Source organism: Paramisgurnus dabryanus, chromosome 5 (genome assembly GCF_030506205.2).
Source record: "Paramisgurnus dabryanus chromosome 5, PD_genome_1.1, whole genome shotgun sequence".
Lineage (NCBI taxonomy): Eukaryota > Metazoa > Chordata > Actinopteri > Cypriniformes > Cobitidae > Paramisgurnus > Paramisgurnus dabryanus.
Window position 1 is genome coordinate 8,485,829 of NC_133341.1, and position 17,844 is coordinate 8,503,672.

The window sequence follows — 17,844 nt, forward strand, 5'->3', positions numbered from 1 at the left end:
TATCAGTGGTGTAAAAGTACTACTGTTACTTTGATAAAGTACTCGAATGTAGTAAAGTTTACTAGTTTAACTTAAGTATTAATATGAAAGTACTGCATTTTAATGTAGGCCTACTATAAGGGCAAAAAACAACTTGTCATTCTACTACATTTCATAATACAAGTAACTTTGTATGCACCTGAATGTAAAAGTTTGCCAAATAAAAAAACTTTGATATACAGTTGAGTAGTGATACACTGATAAATTGTGACATACTTTATTTACATGATTATCATAAAATCATTTTTGTGACAATATTTATAACTTAAAAAAGCATAATCAAGAAAAGACCAGTCAGCTAGCAGCTAGTATGCATATTTGAGTAAACCCAGAAATATATTCAGTATATACAATTTTATTTGAGCCCTTACATACATTTAGTATGTACATGTGTTTAAGTAATGAATACATTAGCTCACAGTACAAAGGCATACAAAAATAAAGCAGAAATCTATAATTTTTTTTAGAAACGAGCATTTAAAATGTTTGTTTCTTGCCACAAAACAAGATATCAGTAATGAAAGTATTTCACTGATAGTGCAATTAGCTCAAACATCTGAATGATCGGGGCTGAGTAAAAAAAAACACTCTTAAAAATAAAAGGTGCAAAAATGGGTTCTTCCTAGGAATGCCAGAAGAAACTTTTTTGGTTCCTCAAAGAACCTTACAGTTTAAGGTTCTTAATTTCTTTATCACCTTTATATAATCTGTACAACCTTTTTCCATTACAAAAAACCTTTAATGCCATTAAAAGGTTTTGTGAATAAGGTTCTTTATGGAATCATACAGCCCAACAAATTTGCATTTTGGAACATTTTCTTTTAAGAGTGAATCAAGCCGCCAAAGTTGTTGCTATCATGCCACCAGCTTTTTATACTGGCTGCTGACGCTGCTTTTAATGGTCTCCAGCTTGCTTGACCTGGTGCTGCTGGTATACTGTGCACTCCTCTCAATCCTTTGTACTCCCTGGCACCTGAGAAAAGCAAGCACCTGTTTTTGGCATTGCGACGACCCGAAGTAGTAGATCAGGGGGTCGAAACAGCAGCTTACACTCCCAATGCACATGGACACCAGGTAAGCAGCGTATGACTGATCGTTAAACTTATGAGCAAAGCGCACGTAATGGGACAAAAGGATGATATTAGTGGGGGTGAAGCATATCACAAAAACAGAAAACACGGTCACTGCCATGAAGACAGCCCGCGTTTTTCTTGCGCGGTTTTCCACGTTGGCAGCGCACAAGGCTTGGATTATGCGCACATAGCAGACGGTGCTAAAAATGAGCGGGATAAAGAAAAAAAGAGATGAAATGATGGGGAAGAAGTATAGGTAATAACCGCGAAGATGATGGATGTCAAGGACATCGTGACAAGTGGTTATTCCCAGGTCAGGTAGGGTAATGGTCTGATTGGAGATCAGTAAAGGGGTCACTCCGCCTATCGACAGAAGCCACATGGCACCGCACACGACAGATGCGGTTTGAGGACTGCGCCAAGTGAGCGAGTCCATCGGATAGACGACAGCCAAGAACCGATCTATGCTTATGCACATCATCAATAACACAGAGCAATACATGTTGCAATAAAAAGCAGCCGTGACAAAACGACACATCCCTGCCCCGTATATCCAGTCATTTCCATTGAAATGGTACGCTATCCTAAACGGCAGCACGAGCACGAAGAGTAGGTCGGCACAGGCCAGATTCATCATATAAATCACCGCTGGTTTCTTCGGTCTTACTTTGCGCACAAACATAACGAGCGCAAGGAGGTTCAGAGGAGCGCTTATAATGAACACTAAAGTGTATATGGTCGGAATAACAGAGGTCACTACACTGCCCGTGAGAAATTTGGAAGCCTCTTGGGAAATGTAGTAGCGCTTTTTGGCCACAGGATGGTGCTCATCTTTCTTGGGGTTGAATGTGTGATCTAACCCGGAGCCGCTGCCCTCCAGCACGTCCAGATAATCGAATGGCTCATCGGTGACAGTGACGAAAAAAGCCGAGAACGTCCGAATGAAAGGCGTCGATTCTGAAAAGAGTTCAAATAAAGCCTTTGCTGTTAACCAAACATTATGCTTATACACTCATGTTTTCTTTTTGTTGCAAATAAATTATTAATTATAGCTTTATGTATATATCTTTAAGACACTTGGACTTATCAGTAAAATAGAGTGAATTCACTGTTTTTGACAGCTTCAACTACCAATTTTGTTAGGATAAATTCTTAATGTTATTATATGGTTAACTAACGTTACAGTATGTATGTTAGGCTACTCACCGCAAAATGAAAAAGCTTACACAATTAACTTAAATAACTCATTCCGATGTAATGGGCAGTTTTATGTTAATTACTTAAGGAAATTAACCATGATTTTACCACAAATACAACCATAAAAATACTATAGACCTTTCACAAATTACGTTAACCGGTTTTGCTACAACCAGCGTCACAATTGATTCCATGGTTTTACAAATACCTGAGGTAATCAGTACGCAAAAAACAACTTGGTTTTTTGTGATTGTAATTTGGTTATTTTATCTTCATGATAAGCGATTTTTTCTTACCGTTTCTCGGCAGAACAGTTGCAGATGTTTCCAGTACCAGCATTCCCATCAAAACCACAATCCACATAATCATGTTTAAATACTCTCAAAGATATTGCGAAAAACAAGCACGCAAAACCTTTTTACGATTACTTTCTAGCAGAGCACAACAATTCGACAGCAGCCCTCGTTGATCAGGCGAGACTTTTGGGAGGATGGACTCACGCGTGTTCTCAGTAGTGTGTGGAAGTAAACGCCCACGCGTGCAGCTCAACAAGCTCTGGTGTTGGGGGGGGGGGGGTAGTTGATACACTGCTCTGGATTGGAAAGTATTTTTTTCTAGAAATACTTTCAATACTTCACTACAAAAATCTGATTACACTAGGGCTATCTGTTGTCAATATTAGTACCGGATGTTATCACTGACAGATCTCAACTGCTGATCAAAATAAGAAATATGCTATCATATCAAGTGAAGAAAGAAATAATGCATTTTAAATATACATACATTGTATAGATAAATACATTTATTAATATCCATGTTTACACAGTTCCATCCTGATGGAAGTAGTCTCAATATTTCCAGGAGGATAATGTCCCATCCATAAACAGAAAAGGATATAGTTTTATAAGTATAAAAAGCCACTCTGAAGTTGTTTAAACACTACTAAGACACTTTATTTTAATTTATCCGTTATGTTTAATTTATCTGCATGTACATTGACCACACAGTTCAAATGCTCAATGTCAACTCATGTCGATCCAAATTTGGTTTTGCTGTTAACTTGTTTACCCGACAGCGGTTCCAAAAAGATCCAGAACTTGTATAATTTTAAACTTTATAATACTTTTAAATATTCCCTTTATAACTTTTATGTAATCAACATAGATAACAACTGATTGAGAAAAATAACAAATTGTGTGGGGTTTTAATCAAAACCCCCAAAGTTGTACCCCTTGTTACTTGACACACATAACTCTCTGGTCCTCCGGATTTTTAAATGAACAAACACATAAACAGTTCATGATATAATAGTCATATTTATTTTCAAATCAATTACATTAATTCATCTTATCAGTTAATAACAATATTGGATTGATTAAAAAAAAATACTTATAAGAATGCTCTTTAGTACATTATGCATTTGAGGAATTAAAGGCACTAGCCTTTCACAAAGCTATCAAAACACTCTTCTTGTTTATCTTATTTAACAGCCTCATGGAAGTAGTGCATTATAAAGGTTTATGTTTGTATTCATTTTTAAAATGTTTCAACATGGTACAGTATTTAATACATAAACTTGCCATTAAATATATATTTCAATTATATGTGCATTTAAAAATATAATCCATACACAATCTTCAAAAAAGGAATTCCAGTCATTAAAATTGTGGCAAACTTGTTTAAATTGTGGCTTAATTGGGTATAACTAAGTGATGATGTCATAAACAAGCTATTAATGTACAGCTTGACATTCTTAGAGTGGTGATCTCATTTTAAATACCTTCAAAAAAAGCTGCTCAGAAAAATTACTTTTACAAAACAGCTTAAACCCAAAGGCACATTTCATTATTTGTTGTAATTTGTGTAAACTAACACTAAAATGAGGAGACTTCAGCTAGCAACTCTTAAAACCTCACCGGGATTTTCATTTTCCATAGAATTTTTTGTTCAAAAGAAAGATGAGTAGGTTGACATTGACTTTGGCCTTGTCGAACATTTTCATGACAGCTACTCCATCATACTGAAGCTGCAACAGGTCCTGAAAATACAAAACACAAAGACCTTAAGCAACAGTTCTGTTTTGGGGTGTCCAAAAGTCAAATCCATTTTTGTGCACATGATGGGAACTGACCTGGAAATGCAGTTGAACCTTCTCCATCTCAACTCCCATAAACTTGGCCTTTATCTCAAAGTCACCCACTTCCTCACAAGGAGAAATGTCAAACATGACATTTTTTAACCTGGAACATAGAAAACACAGAGTGAAGTACTGAAAGGCAGAGCTTGTTAACAAAATAAGCGTGTTATTTTCTTAAAATTACCCAACAAACCAAATAACTGTGTCAGTTAGCACTGAAATACATGAATTAAATTTTGTTTTTGATGTCTTCAAAAATAGTTGATAGTGCACTCCCTTTACTCCCCTTTGGTCTAAATAAAGAGCTAAACAGGATGGTTAACTCCTCATAATGTCAAACAAAGCCTGCTGACCCAGCACCATGAACACATTATATTTATTCTCTAAAGAGCGACTTGTGTAATATGTCATAGACACTGGTCTTAGTTTATAGATTTTGAGATGATTATGAAACTAATGCATCATTATACTCATATAATTATTATCATTTAGCAATAGCAGTAAACAGGATCCTACTGATTGGTCTGCAGGCCTTCAATTTCCAAAATGATTCCTTTCTCGTGCAGTTTGGCAGCGGTGTACTTCAGAGATTTTACCTTGGACTTCTTGCTGCCTTTCTCTTCTTCCTTTTTGTCCAGTTTAATGGACCTAAGTGAGTTCCTGTCACAAAATAACCATCAATGCAATATTCCATGTCCTGCAAGCAATGACAATAACCACTTCCCAGTTTCCACACTGGCACAATCATCTACCGTATCTCCACTTACTTTCTGTTGAGGTTATCCAGGCAGGTTTTGATGTATGTGTCATAGTAGTTGATCTGTTCCTGATAAAAAGCCGCCTTGGAGTTAAGCGCAGTCAAAGTTCGCTTCAATTTGACTAACTCTGCTTTCCTTCTCTGCCTGTACCGCCTCTGATATCTTATGTCCTACCGAACAAAAACAGGGGTCGTATCAGACATCAACTGACAGCCTAAACCTAGCTAAAGGGGCTTATGGTACCTTGTAGTCCTAAATAAAATGGTAAAAAATAAGCAGAAGTTCAGTAATCTGAGAGGTAACTCCGACCAATGTCAGTAGCGTAGCAATCATTAGAAGTTATATGAATGTCTACATAGTCACATAGATAATCACCTTTTTAAATTGTACTTTAAACCCTGACAAAAGACATTAAGGCCTGACCTTGGAGATGTCGTTGATGACGTCTTGATATTTGTGTTCTGAGCTGACAAGACCAGCCTGTTCCAGTGTTCTTAGGTTCCTGAGGATCTTTCTCTTCTTCTGCTCCAGAGGCAACTGTCGGTCCTCCAGCATGGCCTGGCTGCTCTTTAACCCCTCTGGAGTCTGAGCAACTTGCACAACTTGTCGTTCCACTAGTTTAGAATGCTCTGCCTCCTGTAGTATGATCAAGAAAGTGTTGAAGCATGGGAGGTTCAGCTATTCATATTTTTTTTGCTTTGAATGAACAACTGAAAGTGACGGCAAACCTGTGTGGAAGAAGCTGGAGTTTCTAGGATATCAGTTAGTGTCTCCCCTGGTTGGACTCTCACAACATCCACTATCAGTTTCTTAGTTCTGTAAGATGACAAACAAAAAGATGGATGTGCTTGTCAGAGGATCTTAACTTATTCTTTGTTGTCTCATTTTGTAGGATATGGGGCGGGCTGCCATTGTGCAGTAGAGAAGGCAAGTATACTTCAAAGTCAACTGTAACTACACTTCCTTATAATGTAGACTTGTAATAACTATTTATGTCTAGTCATTTTAAGGTAAATTTAAAGAATTTAAAGATCTTTCTGTACTGTACAGACACATGCTGGTTCATGCAGTAATTCACGTTTATATGATCTGTAAACAAAGACATTACATCTCTGGCTCACATGGACTGCACAGATGTCGTGTTTTACTTTGAGCGGAAATGGAGCCAGAGCCCAAACCCACAGATGATGGGTTATGACGTCAGAACCTCTGGTCTATGCCGATGAATAGAGCCGCTTACTTTTCCTATTTCCCCCCAAGAGAAAAGCACATTACTAGCCCAGAAACAGACAAAACATCATTATAAAAAGCCCAAGTAAATAAAGACCAGCTGGACAACACTGGCCAGCAAATGACAGTTAACAAATGTTTCCGTCTGGTATCATTGCACATATTAAGTACGATGATTGTTTGCCTTGATCCCTGTCCTTACTACACAATTCCACAAAACTGGTCAAAAGAGGCCAGTTTCAACAGTGGATATGATAGCAACGGCCTACAAACCACTTCCTCCCATGGCTCAGAAGAGATATGGAGACAGGAAATGAAAATCCTCATTGTGGACGGAAAGATATTTATATGTAAGGACATTTCACGTATATGGTATAGTGTGGGAGATGGAAAATATTATGATTATTATTTATAAACCCAAGTTTAGTATATACCAGTGTCATGTTTTTAAAGGATGAGAAAATATCTTTATTTTCTGATTTGACTGATCTTTAGGGGTTTTGCTTTTTTAATGTTGAATGTTATGGGGAGTCTTAACCCGTTTTTTAGCACAAGTATTGTGTCTACAAACAAGATGTATCACTTACTTCATCATCAGTCCTTTGTTGTCCTTGTCGTCTCCATCCAGCAGCTCAAATTTGTTGGTGAGGGTGAGGGAGATCTCAGTTTTAGCCAGCTGGCTTTCCGAATTGTCCTTGTTTGGGTCATTTGGATCCATAGCTGCTTCACCTGTGTGTCAGAATATTGTTATCATTCAGCCTGTGACCATTTTTCTTTTATTGCTTCCTAACGCAAAAATTGTTTCATTAGCTTTAATGTTACCCAGTAATGACTCGACATCAGGAACCTCTCCCAGATCCTTTAGGAGTTCATGCAGAAGATCGCTGTGATCTGAAGCAATAGCTTCCTTATGTTCCAACACCAGCTGTGAGAAAAAGACTCAGCTTAAGGATTCAAATTTCAAATCACAGTGTCTACATATACTTCATATCTGTTAAATGTATGAGGGGTGTTAGAGTTTTCATACTTGAACCAAATTTAATGTATCTGTAAATTCTAAAACAGGGGTCACCAACCTCTTTTTTGTGAGCAAGGGCTACCAGAATGGATAAAACAATCTGGAAGGTTACTCAAAACTTTTTGTTTTACTTGTTGATTTGTGTGATCATTTTATTTTGTACTTGCTTTATGATTTTAAATGTGTGCTGTTTAAAAAGAGCAGCTATTTTTAAAATCTGGAAAAATTTATAACAGCTGTTTCAGGTATATGTTGCACAATGATAAACAAACAGAAACGTCTGGTTTACCAAAAAATGCAGGAGCGCGCCTGAGTTAAGGAGAGTGAGGGAAATTAAGCAACCTGGGTCTATTATATTTCATGATGTCATGACTTTCACACATGGATCGAGTTAAAATGCTCCTCAGCAGATCTCGTCCGCAAAATGACTCAAATGGGCAATAAAATGTAATCATAATGACTTGCAGAAAAAAGAATGTAGGCTACTCCATACCAATAACTTAAAAAAAGTCATATTAATCTATGTGTTTGTTAAAAAAAATAGTATAAAAGCCTGAATTCAGTGATGTTTTAGGTCAGTTATGTTGCATGGCTTACAGAGTGTGTGTTGATGATCTCTTCAATAGAAATGTAGATGACAGGTTTGCTAAGTGTCACCATGTCAGAGTACTCATCCACGTTAAACTTTTCCTCTGGAGCTGGAACATCGCAAGCTGCCTGGAAGAAGCCCCTGGACATCAAAAATGACAATAAACTGTTTTAAGCAAACGCATTAAAGGTCACTTTCTTCTTGCTTCCAGTTTTCAAACTTTAGTTAGTGTGTAATGGTGCTGTTAGAACATAAATAATACCTGCAAAATGATAAAGCTCAAAGTTCACTGCCAGGCGATATATTTTCTTTAACAGAATTCCCCTTTCAAAGCCTACAGCAAACGGACGGTTTGGACTACAGCCCTCTACTTCCGAGTTGAATGACGTCAATATAATCAATATTTTTGACTAAACTCCGCCCACAAGAATACATCAGTCGCCAGCTAAGCTCAAACAGATCTGCTAAGCTAAGCTGCTGTTGAAACACAACACACTAAACAAACTACACAATCAAAACTTGTTACGTATTTCTGAAAGAGGGAACAAGGAAGACATCCGACTGTTTTTAGGACAGTGAAAGCAGCAGTATAGAGGTAAATTGTGTGAAAAAAAACTGTGATTCGTGACACATGAACATATTTTATATTGCGCACTGTAAACACAATCAAAGCTTCAAAAACACAGGAAGAATGGGACCTTTTATAGATAATGCATGTGTCTATTTGGATAAGTGCAGCTGCGGCACAAAAAGCAAGAATCCTGTGAACTATCAGGTCTATCAACAGATGTCTCAGTGGCACACAGAGTTGCTGAGGATTGAGAGAGGAAAAGAAAACAGCAGAGAGATTCCAGTAAGCCTGACTCACCAGTAATGGGCTATAAGGTCAGATAGCATTTCCAACCCCCCATGTCCCACACACATACACTGATGTTTATGTAGCGGCGACATGCACTGCTGATGCTTTGCTTTCAAAAACATTTCCTCACCTTTCACCTTTACTTCCATATACCCTCAGCCTGTTCTGACCCTCGGTTCCCACATAACCTCTGCATTCTTCTATTCGTAAGTGAATTTAAATCAGATCTAGACATTGTGGATGAATCATGCATATCCCGATGGTGCTTGTTAAATGACATTGCAATGGGCTGACTTATTGGAACAGATCTTGCTCAAATTGACCAATTTTTAACTAATGTGGCCAATAGGAGTATGAGTGACATGTTTTGGCTGTATGACAAATACGAATAGTATCTTTAATTTGTTTGACTCCACTAAGAAGTATCAATAAAGATTCTTCTACTAATTTTTTCTGCACAAATTGATAAACTGCTTCATTCAGTTCACCTCACCTGAACCTTTGGTAGGTCTGGGAAATGTAACTGTTCATGGGGGTGAGGTGGTCGCTCTCGTCCTCAAACAGTTTGTTGGCAGCTGCATGCTGTAGCATCTTAGCCACTGAAGCCAGGTTCCTCCTTTGCTCAGAGTGCACTTGCCCTCCAGCGGTCATGTCGATGATATCAAAGCCATCTGGAGCCACAATAGCAGGGTTCATGTACCGGTAATACAGCAGTGTCCCTACAATCTGTCCGAAGAAGATACAGTAGGACCATTAAGCACTTATGCAATGGGAAGCTACACTAACAGAGACATTGATGCTAAAATTGTTTTATTCTGGGGTCTTCTTTGCAATTTATTAGGTCACATAAGTAGTGCGAATCCAAGTCCAGTGCATGTTAAAATTGGGGTTTACAATATATGGATCCTACTAATATTTCCGACATCTGACCTTTAGTAATTCATCCTCTGCGGCGTCAGGGAATTTCTCATGAAGCGTGTCCTTGAGAACTTTAGCAATATATCTCATGCCATAACTGCACGCAAAAAATAAAATAGTTGTAAAATTATGCAAAGAATCAGTAGCAGAAATAAACATTAATATTTAACCTTAAAAATAAAGAGAGGTTGGCAATACACTGACAATGTTATCAATTAAAAATGTGTTTGGAAGTCTTGTACTGTACTGACTTAAAAAAACTGTACTGCCCCCTTGTGCACAGTGTATGCTATTAAACATACTAAAAAGGGACTCTTCCAGACATGCATCAGTTTAAATAGACGAGGTCGAATTCTATGCTTACGGGATGGTGTCCAGCGATGACATGATCGGTACGAGCACTTTGTCTGTGACTTTGAGCAAAATCTGATTGGAGGATTCCAGTTTGGCCCTCACTTCCTCATGTGATAGAGCCTGCTGTGGTGTAACCTCATACGGCAACTTACTGAGAAAGTTCAATGATTAAAGAAATGATAACATTAGCAAGTAAGTATTTTGTATTGTGAAATAAATTTGGGTGTAATGTAAAATAGAAAGATTAATGTAAAAAATGTTGTGGTACACAAGCGAACAGCTATGTGTAAATATGGAGTGTATTTGTGTACAAGCACGGGCTTTGTTTTAGCGTGTGAGTGTTTGTATGAACCTGGCCTCTCCTGTAGCTGTCTCCAGTTGATTAACCCAAGCTTTGTAGATGTCTACTGGGTTTGTGTTGATGCCCAGGTTCTTATCCTCGATGATCTCTTTAACAACAGGTCCTAGTAGTTGCCTGAGGGCGTTCTGCCCACGAGCGACACGGTAAAAGCTCAAAACCATCTTAATGACTGTAGGGTTCCCTGTCACTATTTCCTGAATATGATCCACCTTGGACCTGTGAGGAAGATGACAGCAGAGTTTCATTGTTATTCATAAAACAATGTCAACCTCTATTGTTATTTTCATATGCCTGTATGTTCATAATGATAAACATACATTAGAAAAATAAAGCAATTCTGCCATAGAAGTTATCAAGTATAATTCAATCTATTTGATTAAATGGGAGCTAAAATTGTCTTAACTAAAAAATTATAGGGCAACACTTTACAATAACTGTAATAAGTACTAATACATCATTAATAATCACTTTAATATAAACTAATGACAAGTTAAGCCCTGTACTAATCAATAATTAACCATATGTCATGAGTCATGCATGAATAACAGCCACCTTAACTACACATTAATACATGTTTGTTAGTTAATGCATTAATTAACACTTTGGGTAACCCAAATCAAACATGCTCTCTAGAAGAACGAAAATAATTTGTTTATGCACAATGTTTAGGTTTGTAATGCAAAACTGTTACATTTGCCCCTGCAGTTGAGTTACAAACATGGATTTCTTGCAATATTTACGTTCAACCTAAATCATTAAATGCACAATTAGAGGCAATTCATTATGAATTATGCATTCATAATTAATATGAGTGATTGCTGCCATTAAGAGTGGCTTACCTCCACTATAAAGTGTTAATGAAACAGACGCTATTCTTTATAAATTAAACTAAATGTAAATTTACATTTTCAAGTCATAAGCATATTACAACAATTTACGATGAACTTAATTTTTCTTTGCTAAACTTTTTCAGCATGGCTTACCCAAGCACTGGTTCTGAAACATAGAGGAAGAAGCAAAAAATTAAACACTGCTTTATTGAAAATCAACTTAAACAGTCGAGTCGGGAGGTCGAATCACGAGCATAGACCGTAAAAAAGATTTACTAGCTAAAATGAAACGTATCACAAAAATGAACAATTGAACATACTTTAGCATGATAACTACTTTAAAGGACCAAATCCATCTGTTAAATAAAGTAAGTAAAATTGTTCTTTAGAGTCGCATTGCAAAAATATAGTTTATCGCTTTACTTGACTTTTATTTGACTGACACTTTTACCACAATAACACCATGATTCGTTTTTGTAAGAGCAGTGCCACCCCAAATGTAATGTACGATAATAAATAATTGGTTATGTCTTAAAGCATAATAAATAGTACCTGTTTATGTCTCTGTCAAAATCACTCACTGCTCCTGACTGACCAAATTCTGTTACTTTGTAACAAATATGAATCCATGTTTACTTTATAACAGTGAAGACTATGCATTTTTATTTTAATTCAGTCTTAATTTAATTTTGCCAATAATTTCCCAGAATTAAGCTCTGATATTTGAAGTAAGTGTGTGTTTATCATGGTGTTTCCTGAACAACTTTTATAAAAGTTTATGTAGTTAACATTTGATCTCTTACTTCATTAACAGACAGTTAATCATTGTGAGAAATAGAAAAGTTTAAAATTCAACCTTACATTATGTCTATATCTGTGCCAAGTAATGAACACAGTGCAGAGAGTATATGACTATTTCTCTATGGGGTGGTTTCCCAGACAAGGATTAGCTGAAACCAGGACTAGGCCTTAGTTTAATTAGGAAAATCAGTAGTTTTAACAAACATGCCTTACTAAAAACATTACTTGTGTGCCTTTTTAAGCAAAACAAAGGGTACTGATGTATTTTAAGATATGGCAGTGCAAGTTGTTTTCAGTTTGGAAAGCTCTTACATTTATTTTAGTCTAGGACTAGTCTAATCCCTGTTCTAAGTGGGGTAATGTAAATTATCCACCAATCACAAACAATATTCATTCATGCTTTTTGATACCAGGTTGGGGATGTTTTATTTCATGAACTATGGACCCCATAAATAGCCTTGGCCACCCCATTTATAAAGCTCTAGTTCTAGGCTGCGTTCAGCCCCGACAAACGTTGCAAGTTTTTTTGGATTTTTAAATAAAGTAAGCATTATCTAAGTATGTTTTACTAACATATACTATTTTGTCTTTACTTCAAAATGTCTTGTTTATTTCAATGACGTACTTGCAGTTTCTTTTTTATTATTTGGGCTCAAATACATTCGTAATTTAAATGGAATTGCTTAAGTAATATTAACTTTGTGTTTTGTCATTGAAAAAAATTGGTGGAAAAAAATGACAAACGCAAGTAAAATATACTTACTAACCCAGAGAAACGTTCTATTAACGTTCCTTGAAAGTTCCCAATGTTCCCAAAAATGCTCTGCCAACATAAAGTGTCCCGTTTCTGGGATGTTTAAATGTTAGAGGAATGTTACAATCTACCATCTTCAAACGTTATGACAATAATGTTAACACAATGTTTAAAACAACTGTTTTATATATTTACTTGTTTGCTTGTTATGTAAATAATAAAGTAATAGTGTAATATTATAAAACATTATTTCTGAATGTTCTGTAAAAATATTGCTGTAGAAAATATGATTTACTTAATAAGTTTAGATGTTGATGTTTTGTTTCATTTAAAGTCACCACTATAATGATCAGGGTTTGTTTTAGTTTGACACTTGACCATTGAGCTCTCTTTTTCCAAGGTGTGCACTTAATCATTGTACAGCGTGTCCATTTAGCCTAGCACCATTCCTTAGGATCCAAACAGGGATGAATTTAGAAGCCACCAAATACTTCCATGTTTTCCATATTTAAAGACTGTTACATGAGTAAGTATGGTGTAAGTATGGTAAGATTATGTTACTGCACCCGAGGTCAAAAGTGCTGCAAACTAAGTACATGAAAATCTTTTTTTGACCTCAAAGCATATCAGATCCTGTTCTAGAGCATGTTTAATTTAATGCAAACTAACAAATGAACAAACATGTATTAATCTGAAGTTAAGGTGGCTGTTATTCATGCTTGAATTCATATGACTCATGACATAGTTATGGTTAGTTATTGATTAGTTAGTACACGACTAAGTACATGGCTTAACTTCAACTAATGTTCATATTAAAGTGATTATTAATTTATGTATTTGTACATGATTATTCATGTACTGTTATTGTAAAGTGTTACCAATTAGAGTTTTGTTTCTACATTAACATTCCAAAATGAGTCAAGTGTACTTATTCACAGGATATTATAATTATAAGTATTGTAAGTATTTGTTATCTCACTTAATCTCTTCCCGTAGGGCAGACTCAAAAAGCTTAAGCAGCAGGTATTCTTCTCGCTGGTTAGAGGCATAGTTATACAAAGTGAAGATGACGGTGTCCATGAATTTGGTGGATTTGTTCTGGGGCATCTGGAAGATTAGCTTGGCCAGGTACGATGGGTTGGTCTGTTTGATGAAAGAAATAACATGCATTACAAGTCACAACTGAAAGAATGAACAGCTTTAATAACTAATACTGTTAAGGTTTCTTAAAGTCAACTACTGTTATGTGTTATAATGTGATTCTGCAGAACCCATTTCTAAACTTTTCAGTTCTTTTCCTTTGTATTGGTGAGGTGTGGGCCTGAGGATGGGCACTCAACCATGTGAGTTTGAGTCTTTTCCACAAGGTGTGTAATTGACCAGAAAACCATCTTACCATCCTGTGTATCCTAAGCATTCCACTTCTCCTGTGAAACCTGTGTACTGTGCATCCAGTTTTAATGTTAACAAGAATAAATGAGAGCAAAGGAATTGTATCTGTCCCGTGTTTTAACAAGACACTAAGTACTACATGTCCACTGAACCTTGGATACTCTTTACATCTAATATCCAGCAAATGGTCTGAGCATGGCACAAGCAAGTGATTATGGACACTTTGAATCGAATGGGAAAACACATTATCACTCTACTCAAAGTTTATAACAGTTTTATGCGTTGCTTGATGACACACAAAGCTTAATGCTTTGCCAGAGAAAATAAATTAACTTTTTAACCAAATTTTGTCTAAAAAGCAAGTAACTGGATATTGTGTAACTGTTGTTTATGTACTCTTGATTGTATTGACTGACTTAAGTTAGAAAACAGCAGAGAAAACGGGTTTTTCTTACTTGAAGAAGGTAGAATAGATGTTGATATGCTTCGAGTTTCTTCCTCTTGTCTTTGCTCAGGCCTTTGATGCCCTGCTTTTCCCCCATGAACAAATCTTCTTTACTCATCTTATTCTTTTTGCTCTTCATCATCTTGCTATGTGACACTACATTCTGCCAGAGAAGAAAACATAGTGGTAGATACAATTTTTCTGTATTTCTGTAACTATTTCTACTTTCATGAGACTTTAAATTAAGGCAAAACACACACAAACTATGTCATTTTTATAAAACATACTCAAAGACATTAAAAACATCAAATGAAACCGAGAAAACCAGATTTAACCTGCAGTGTGATCCTGTTCTTTACCAGCAGGCCAGTTTTAATATCCATCAAATTCAGATCCTTCTCCATTTGCTGATTAGCACGAATTTTGGTGACCACCTCCTCTCGGAGCTGTGTCACTTCCTGTTCCTCCTGTAGATCTAGGCTACTTTGTTCAAGAAGGTCTACACATTTACGGACCACTGAGAGAGGGGGGTGCTGGGAACCAGCTGTTTGAGGAACAAACCAATGCAATTTTACATATACAAACTAATACAACACAATCTTACTGTCACAGTCATGTTCTGTGTTTCCCTGTCCCATACTCTTATTTTAAAGTTATGTCCTTGTTAGCCATGTTTGTAGCTCTGTGTAGTTATTTTATTTTGTTATTTGGTCTGTGTGCTAACTGTTTCCCAGGTGTGTCTTTTTTCTTGTTATCTCTTCAGAATATACCCCAGCCTTTCTTTTGTTATTTGTCGGGTATTGAGTGTTTCATGTTCTTGTTCTGTGGTACTGTTTCACTTTTGGACTTAATTGTTTTTATGTTTAATAAACCTACTTGCACTTGGATCCGCTGCCTGTAACTTCCTCCATGACACTTATGTATACAAACTAATACTTACAACACAATCTAACATATGAGAAGCTCAGATGCAAAATCCTCTAAACACCCACCTCTGTCAAACAATTCATCAAATACTTTCGCTTCAAATCTGCTTAATCCTGCCCTCAGGTTATTTAGGGATTTTTACGGATATAAATCTGATCGCTCAAACCACTTCAGGAGGTGGTCTGGGATGTATTTCAAGTGTAAATACATCTGCTTGATGAAACCACATATGTCAGCGCATAACCCCACCCAAATGTAAGCATGTCACCCGGAAGTTAGCCAACAACAAAAGAGGCAAACAAACAAAGATGACACACTTATTGCTTTATGGAGCGATGACAGCGGGTAAAGAGTTCAATGACAAACTTGAATGATATTAAACAAAGAAATAAAACTTTGAGAGAGAGTTTTGTGAACGCTTTTCGCCCTCATGGTCCTGTACGTTATATTATCGTGCCGTCACTCTCCTGCTGCTCTGTACTGCACACTCCAGCTCATGCCGGGCAAGGAGATGCATGTCCCCTGCTTATCATGCAGTACAACATACAGTAAGTGCTGCCTTTTGTTGCATAAACGTTGCCTTAAGTTTTTTAAGTGTATTGGAGAAATATAGAAATAAGTTAATTGTGTTAAAAATACTGTGTTTTTTAAACACAAAACATGAACACATGTTATATTGTGCACCGTAAACACAATCATAGCTTCAAAAGCACAGGAAAATGGGATCTTTAATGCTTATTTAAAGGAACATGATGCACTTAGAGGGTTTTGCATCTGCGCTCTTCATACACAAACTAAACTACTCAATCCTTACATACACATAAGTACATATAATATTATACAATTTATAGTAGAATAAATAAAATAATTTACTCACTCAAAGTTACGTAGTCAACTCCTGCTTTATTGGCCTCGAGAAAAGCTTGAATCTTCACTATTTCTGTCTCCTGAACAAAAATAGAAAACAAATGCAGTAAATGGCTTTGGAATATGTGTGTCTGATATAAAAGATACTACTAATTTTGCATAATAATCTGTTTGTAGCCCTTCCAGGATGGCTATTATGATAAGCCAAAACTAGGGATCGACCGATATGGATTTTTCAGTGCCAATGCCAATACCGATTTTTGTTTAATCAGCCTTAGCCCATGACCGATTTTAGGCTGCCGATTTTCTGAAGTCCGATATTTGGAGCCGTTACTGCTTTTGCTCACTCAATTTACATCATAAAAATGACACAATGATGATGCCAAATGTTACAAGTCTCAATTTTAAAAAAGTAACATTTATTGTACTTAAAAAAACTATATTTAACAAATGGTAAAAACAGGTGAGGGTGCCACGGAACCATCTTTCCATAGCACATAGATGTTGTCATGGAAAGGTTGGTTGTTTTTAGTCACATGACCTGCAATTGCTTGCGGCTTCCAGCACTCTGTCTGTAAATAATTCCGGAAAAAAATCGGCGAACACGGCAGCCACATATCGGCCGATACACATAATACTCACAAATATCGTCCGGCCGATATATCGGTCTATCACTAGCCAAAACCCCCATCATATTGTATACTGTTGCTACTACACTGTAAAATTTTTTTTCTCATTTTAGTTGTTTCAACTTAATATTGACACAACTTCCAGCTTTAGATTTTTTCATTCAACTTAACATCCTAAGTTTTTACTCTCTCAACTAATTTGTAAGTTGACTTGACAAGAGTATTTCTGACCTCAACTTAAAAAAATACTTTAATAAAAAATGTTTACTCAAAATTTAAGTTATATTTACTTAAAAGTGTAAGTAGTTATAACTTTTGTTGTGATAATAAAAAAATTGACCCAACTATTTTTTTTTAATTTACATGGAGATCAGTTGAAATATTGTTAACTTACATTTTCAAGTTGTCTGCACTAAAAGTCAAAATTGACCTATTTATTTCAAGTTACCTGGATTTACAGGGGCAGTTTCCTGGACAGGGATTATCTTAAACCAGGACTAGGCCTTAGTTTAATTAAAAAATAAAACTAGTTCTAACAAACATGCCTTACTAAAACATTACTGGTGTGCATTTTGAGGCAAAACAAAGTGCACTGATGTATTTTAAAATATATCAGTGCACGTTGTTTTTTTAGTTTGGACAGCTATTACATTTATTTTAGTCTAA

At 36.3% G+C, this 17,844-nt stretch overlaps 2 protein-coding genes across 4 annotated transcripts in view; both read right to left on the reverse strand.

The window, feature by feature from the left end:
- Window positions 1–216: 216 nt before the first annotated feature.
- On the reverse strand, window positions 217–2,835 carry f2r (coagulation factor II (thrombin) receptor). The gene is made up of 2 exons (XM_065267115.2): window positions 2,606–2,835; window positions 217–2,069 (listed from the first exon to the last, which is right to left on the reverse strand). Exons 1-2 carry the CDS (start codon window positions 2,676–2,678, stop codon window positions 895–897), a joined length of 1,248 nt encoding a protein of 415 aa, XP_065123187.1. The 5' UTR covers window positions 2,679–2,835; the 3' UTR covers window positions 217–894.
- Window positions 2,836–3,609: 774 nt separating this feature from the next.
- The window catches only part of LOC135744695 (ras GTPase-activating-like protein IQGAP2), an 87,031-nt gene continuing 72,796 nt past the window's right edge, over window positions 3,610–17,844 (reverse strand). For 2 of the 3 annotated variants that reach the window (XM_073814617.1, XM_065263009.2), the window contains exons 19-35: window positions 16,560–16,629; window positions 15,091–15,299; window positions 14,766–14,918; window positions 13,898–14,061; window positions 10,525–10,749; window positions 10,183–10,323; window positions 9,831–9,915; window positions 9,394–9,626; window positions 8,050–8,182; window positions 7,257–7,359; window positions 7,022–7,163; window positions 5,933–6,020; window positions 5,628–5,840; window positions 5,214–5,374; window positions 4,963–5,106; window positions 4,441–4,549; window positions 3,610–4,347 (exon numbers count right to left, since the gene is read on the reverse strand). In XM_073814617.1, coding sequence (XP_073670718.1) covers window positions 4,234–4,347; window positions 4,441–4,549; window positions 4,963–5,106; window positions 5,214–5,374; window positions 5,628–5,840; window positions 5,933–6,020; window positions 7,022–7,163; window positions 7,257–7,359; window positions 8,050–8,182; window positions 9,394–9,626; window positions 9,831–9,915; window positions 10,183–10,323; window positions 10,525–10,749; window positions 13,898–14,061; window positions 14,766–14,918; window positions 15,091–15,299; window positions 16,560–16,629 — 2,487 coding nt within the window. In that variant the 3' untranslated portion in view covers window positions 3,610–4,233. Of the gene's footprint in view, window positions 4,348–4,440; window positions 4,550–4,962; window positions 5,107–5,213; window positions 5,375–5,627; window positions 5,841–5,932; window positions 6,021–6,044; window positions 6,450–7,021; window positions 7,164–7,256; window positions 7,360–8,049; window positions 8,183–9,393; window positions 9,627–9,830; window positions 9,916–10,182; window positions 10,324–10,524; window positions 10,750–13,897; window positions 14,062–14,765; window positions 14,919–15,090; window positions 15,300–16,559; window positions 16,630–17,844 lie in introns of those variants that run through there. The other variant, XM_073814618.1, reaches the window with a different exon arrangement.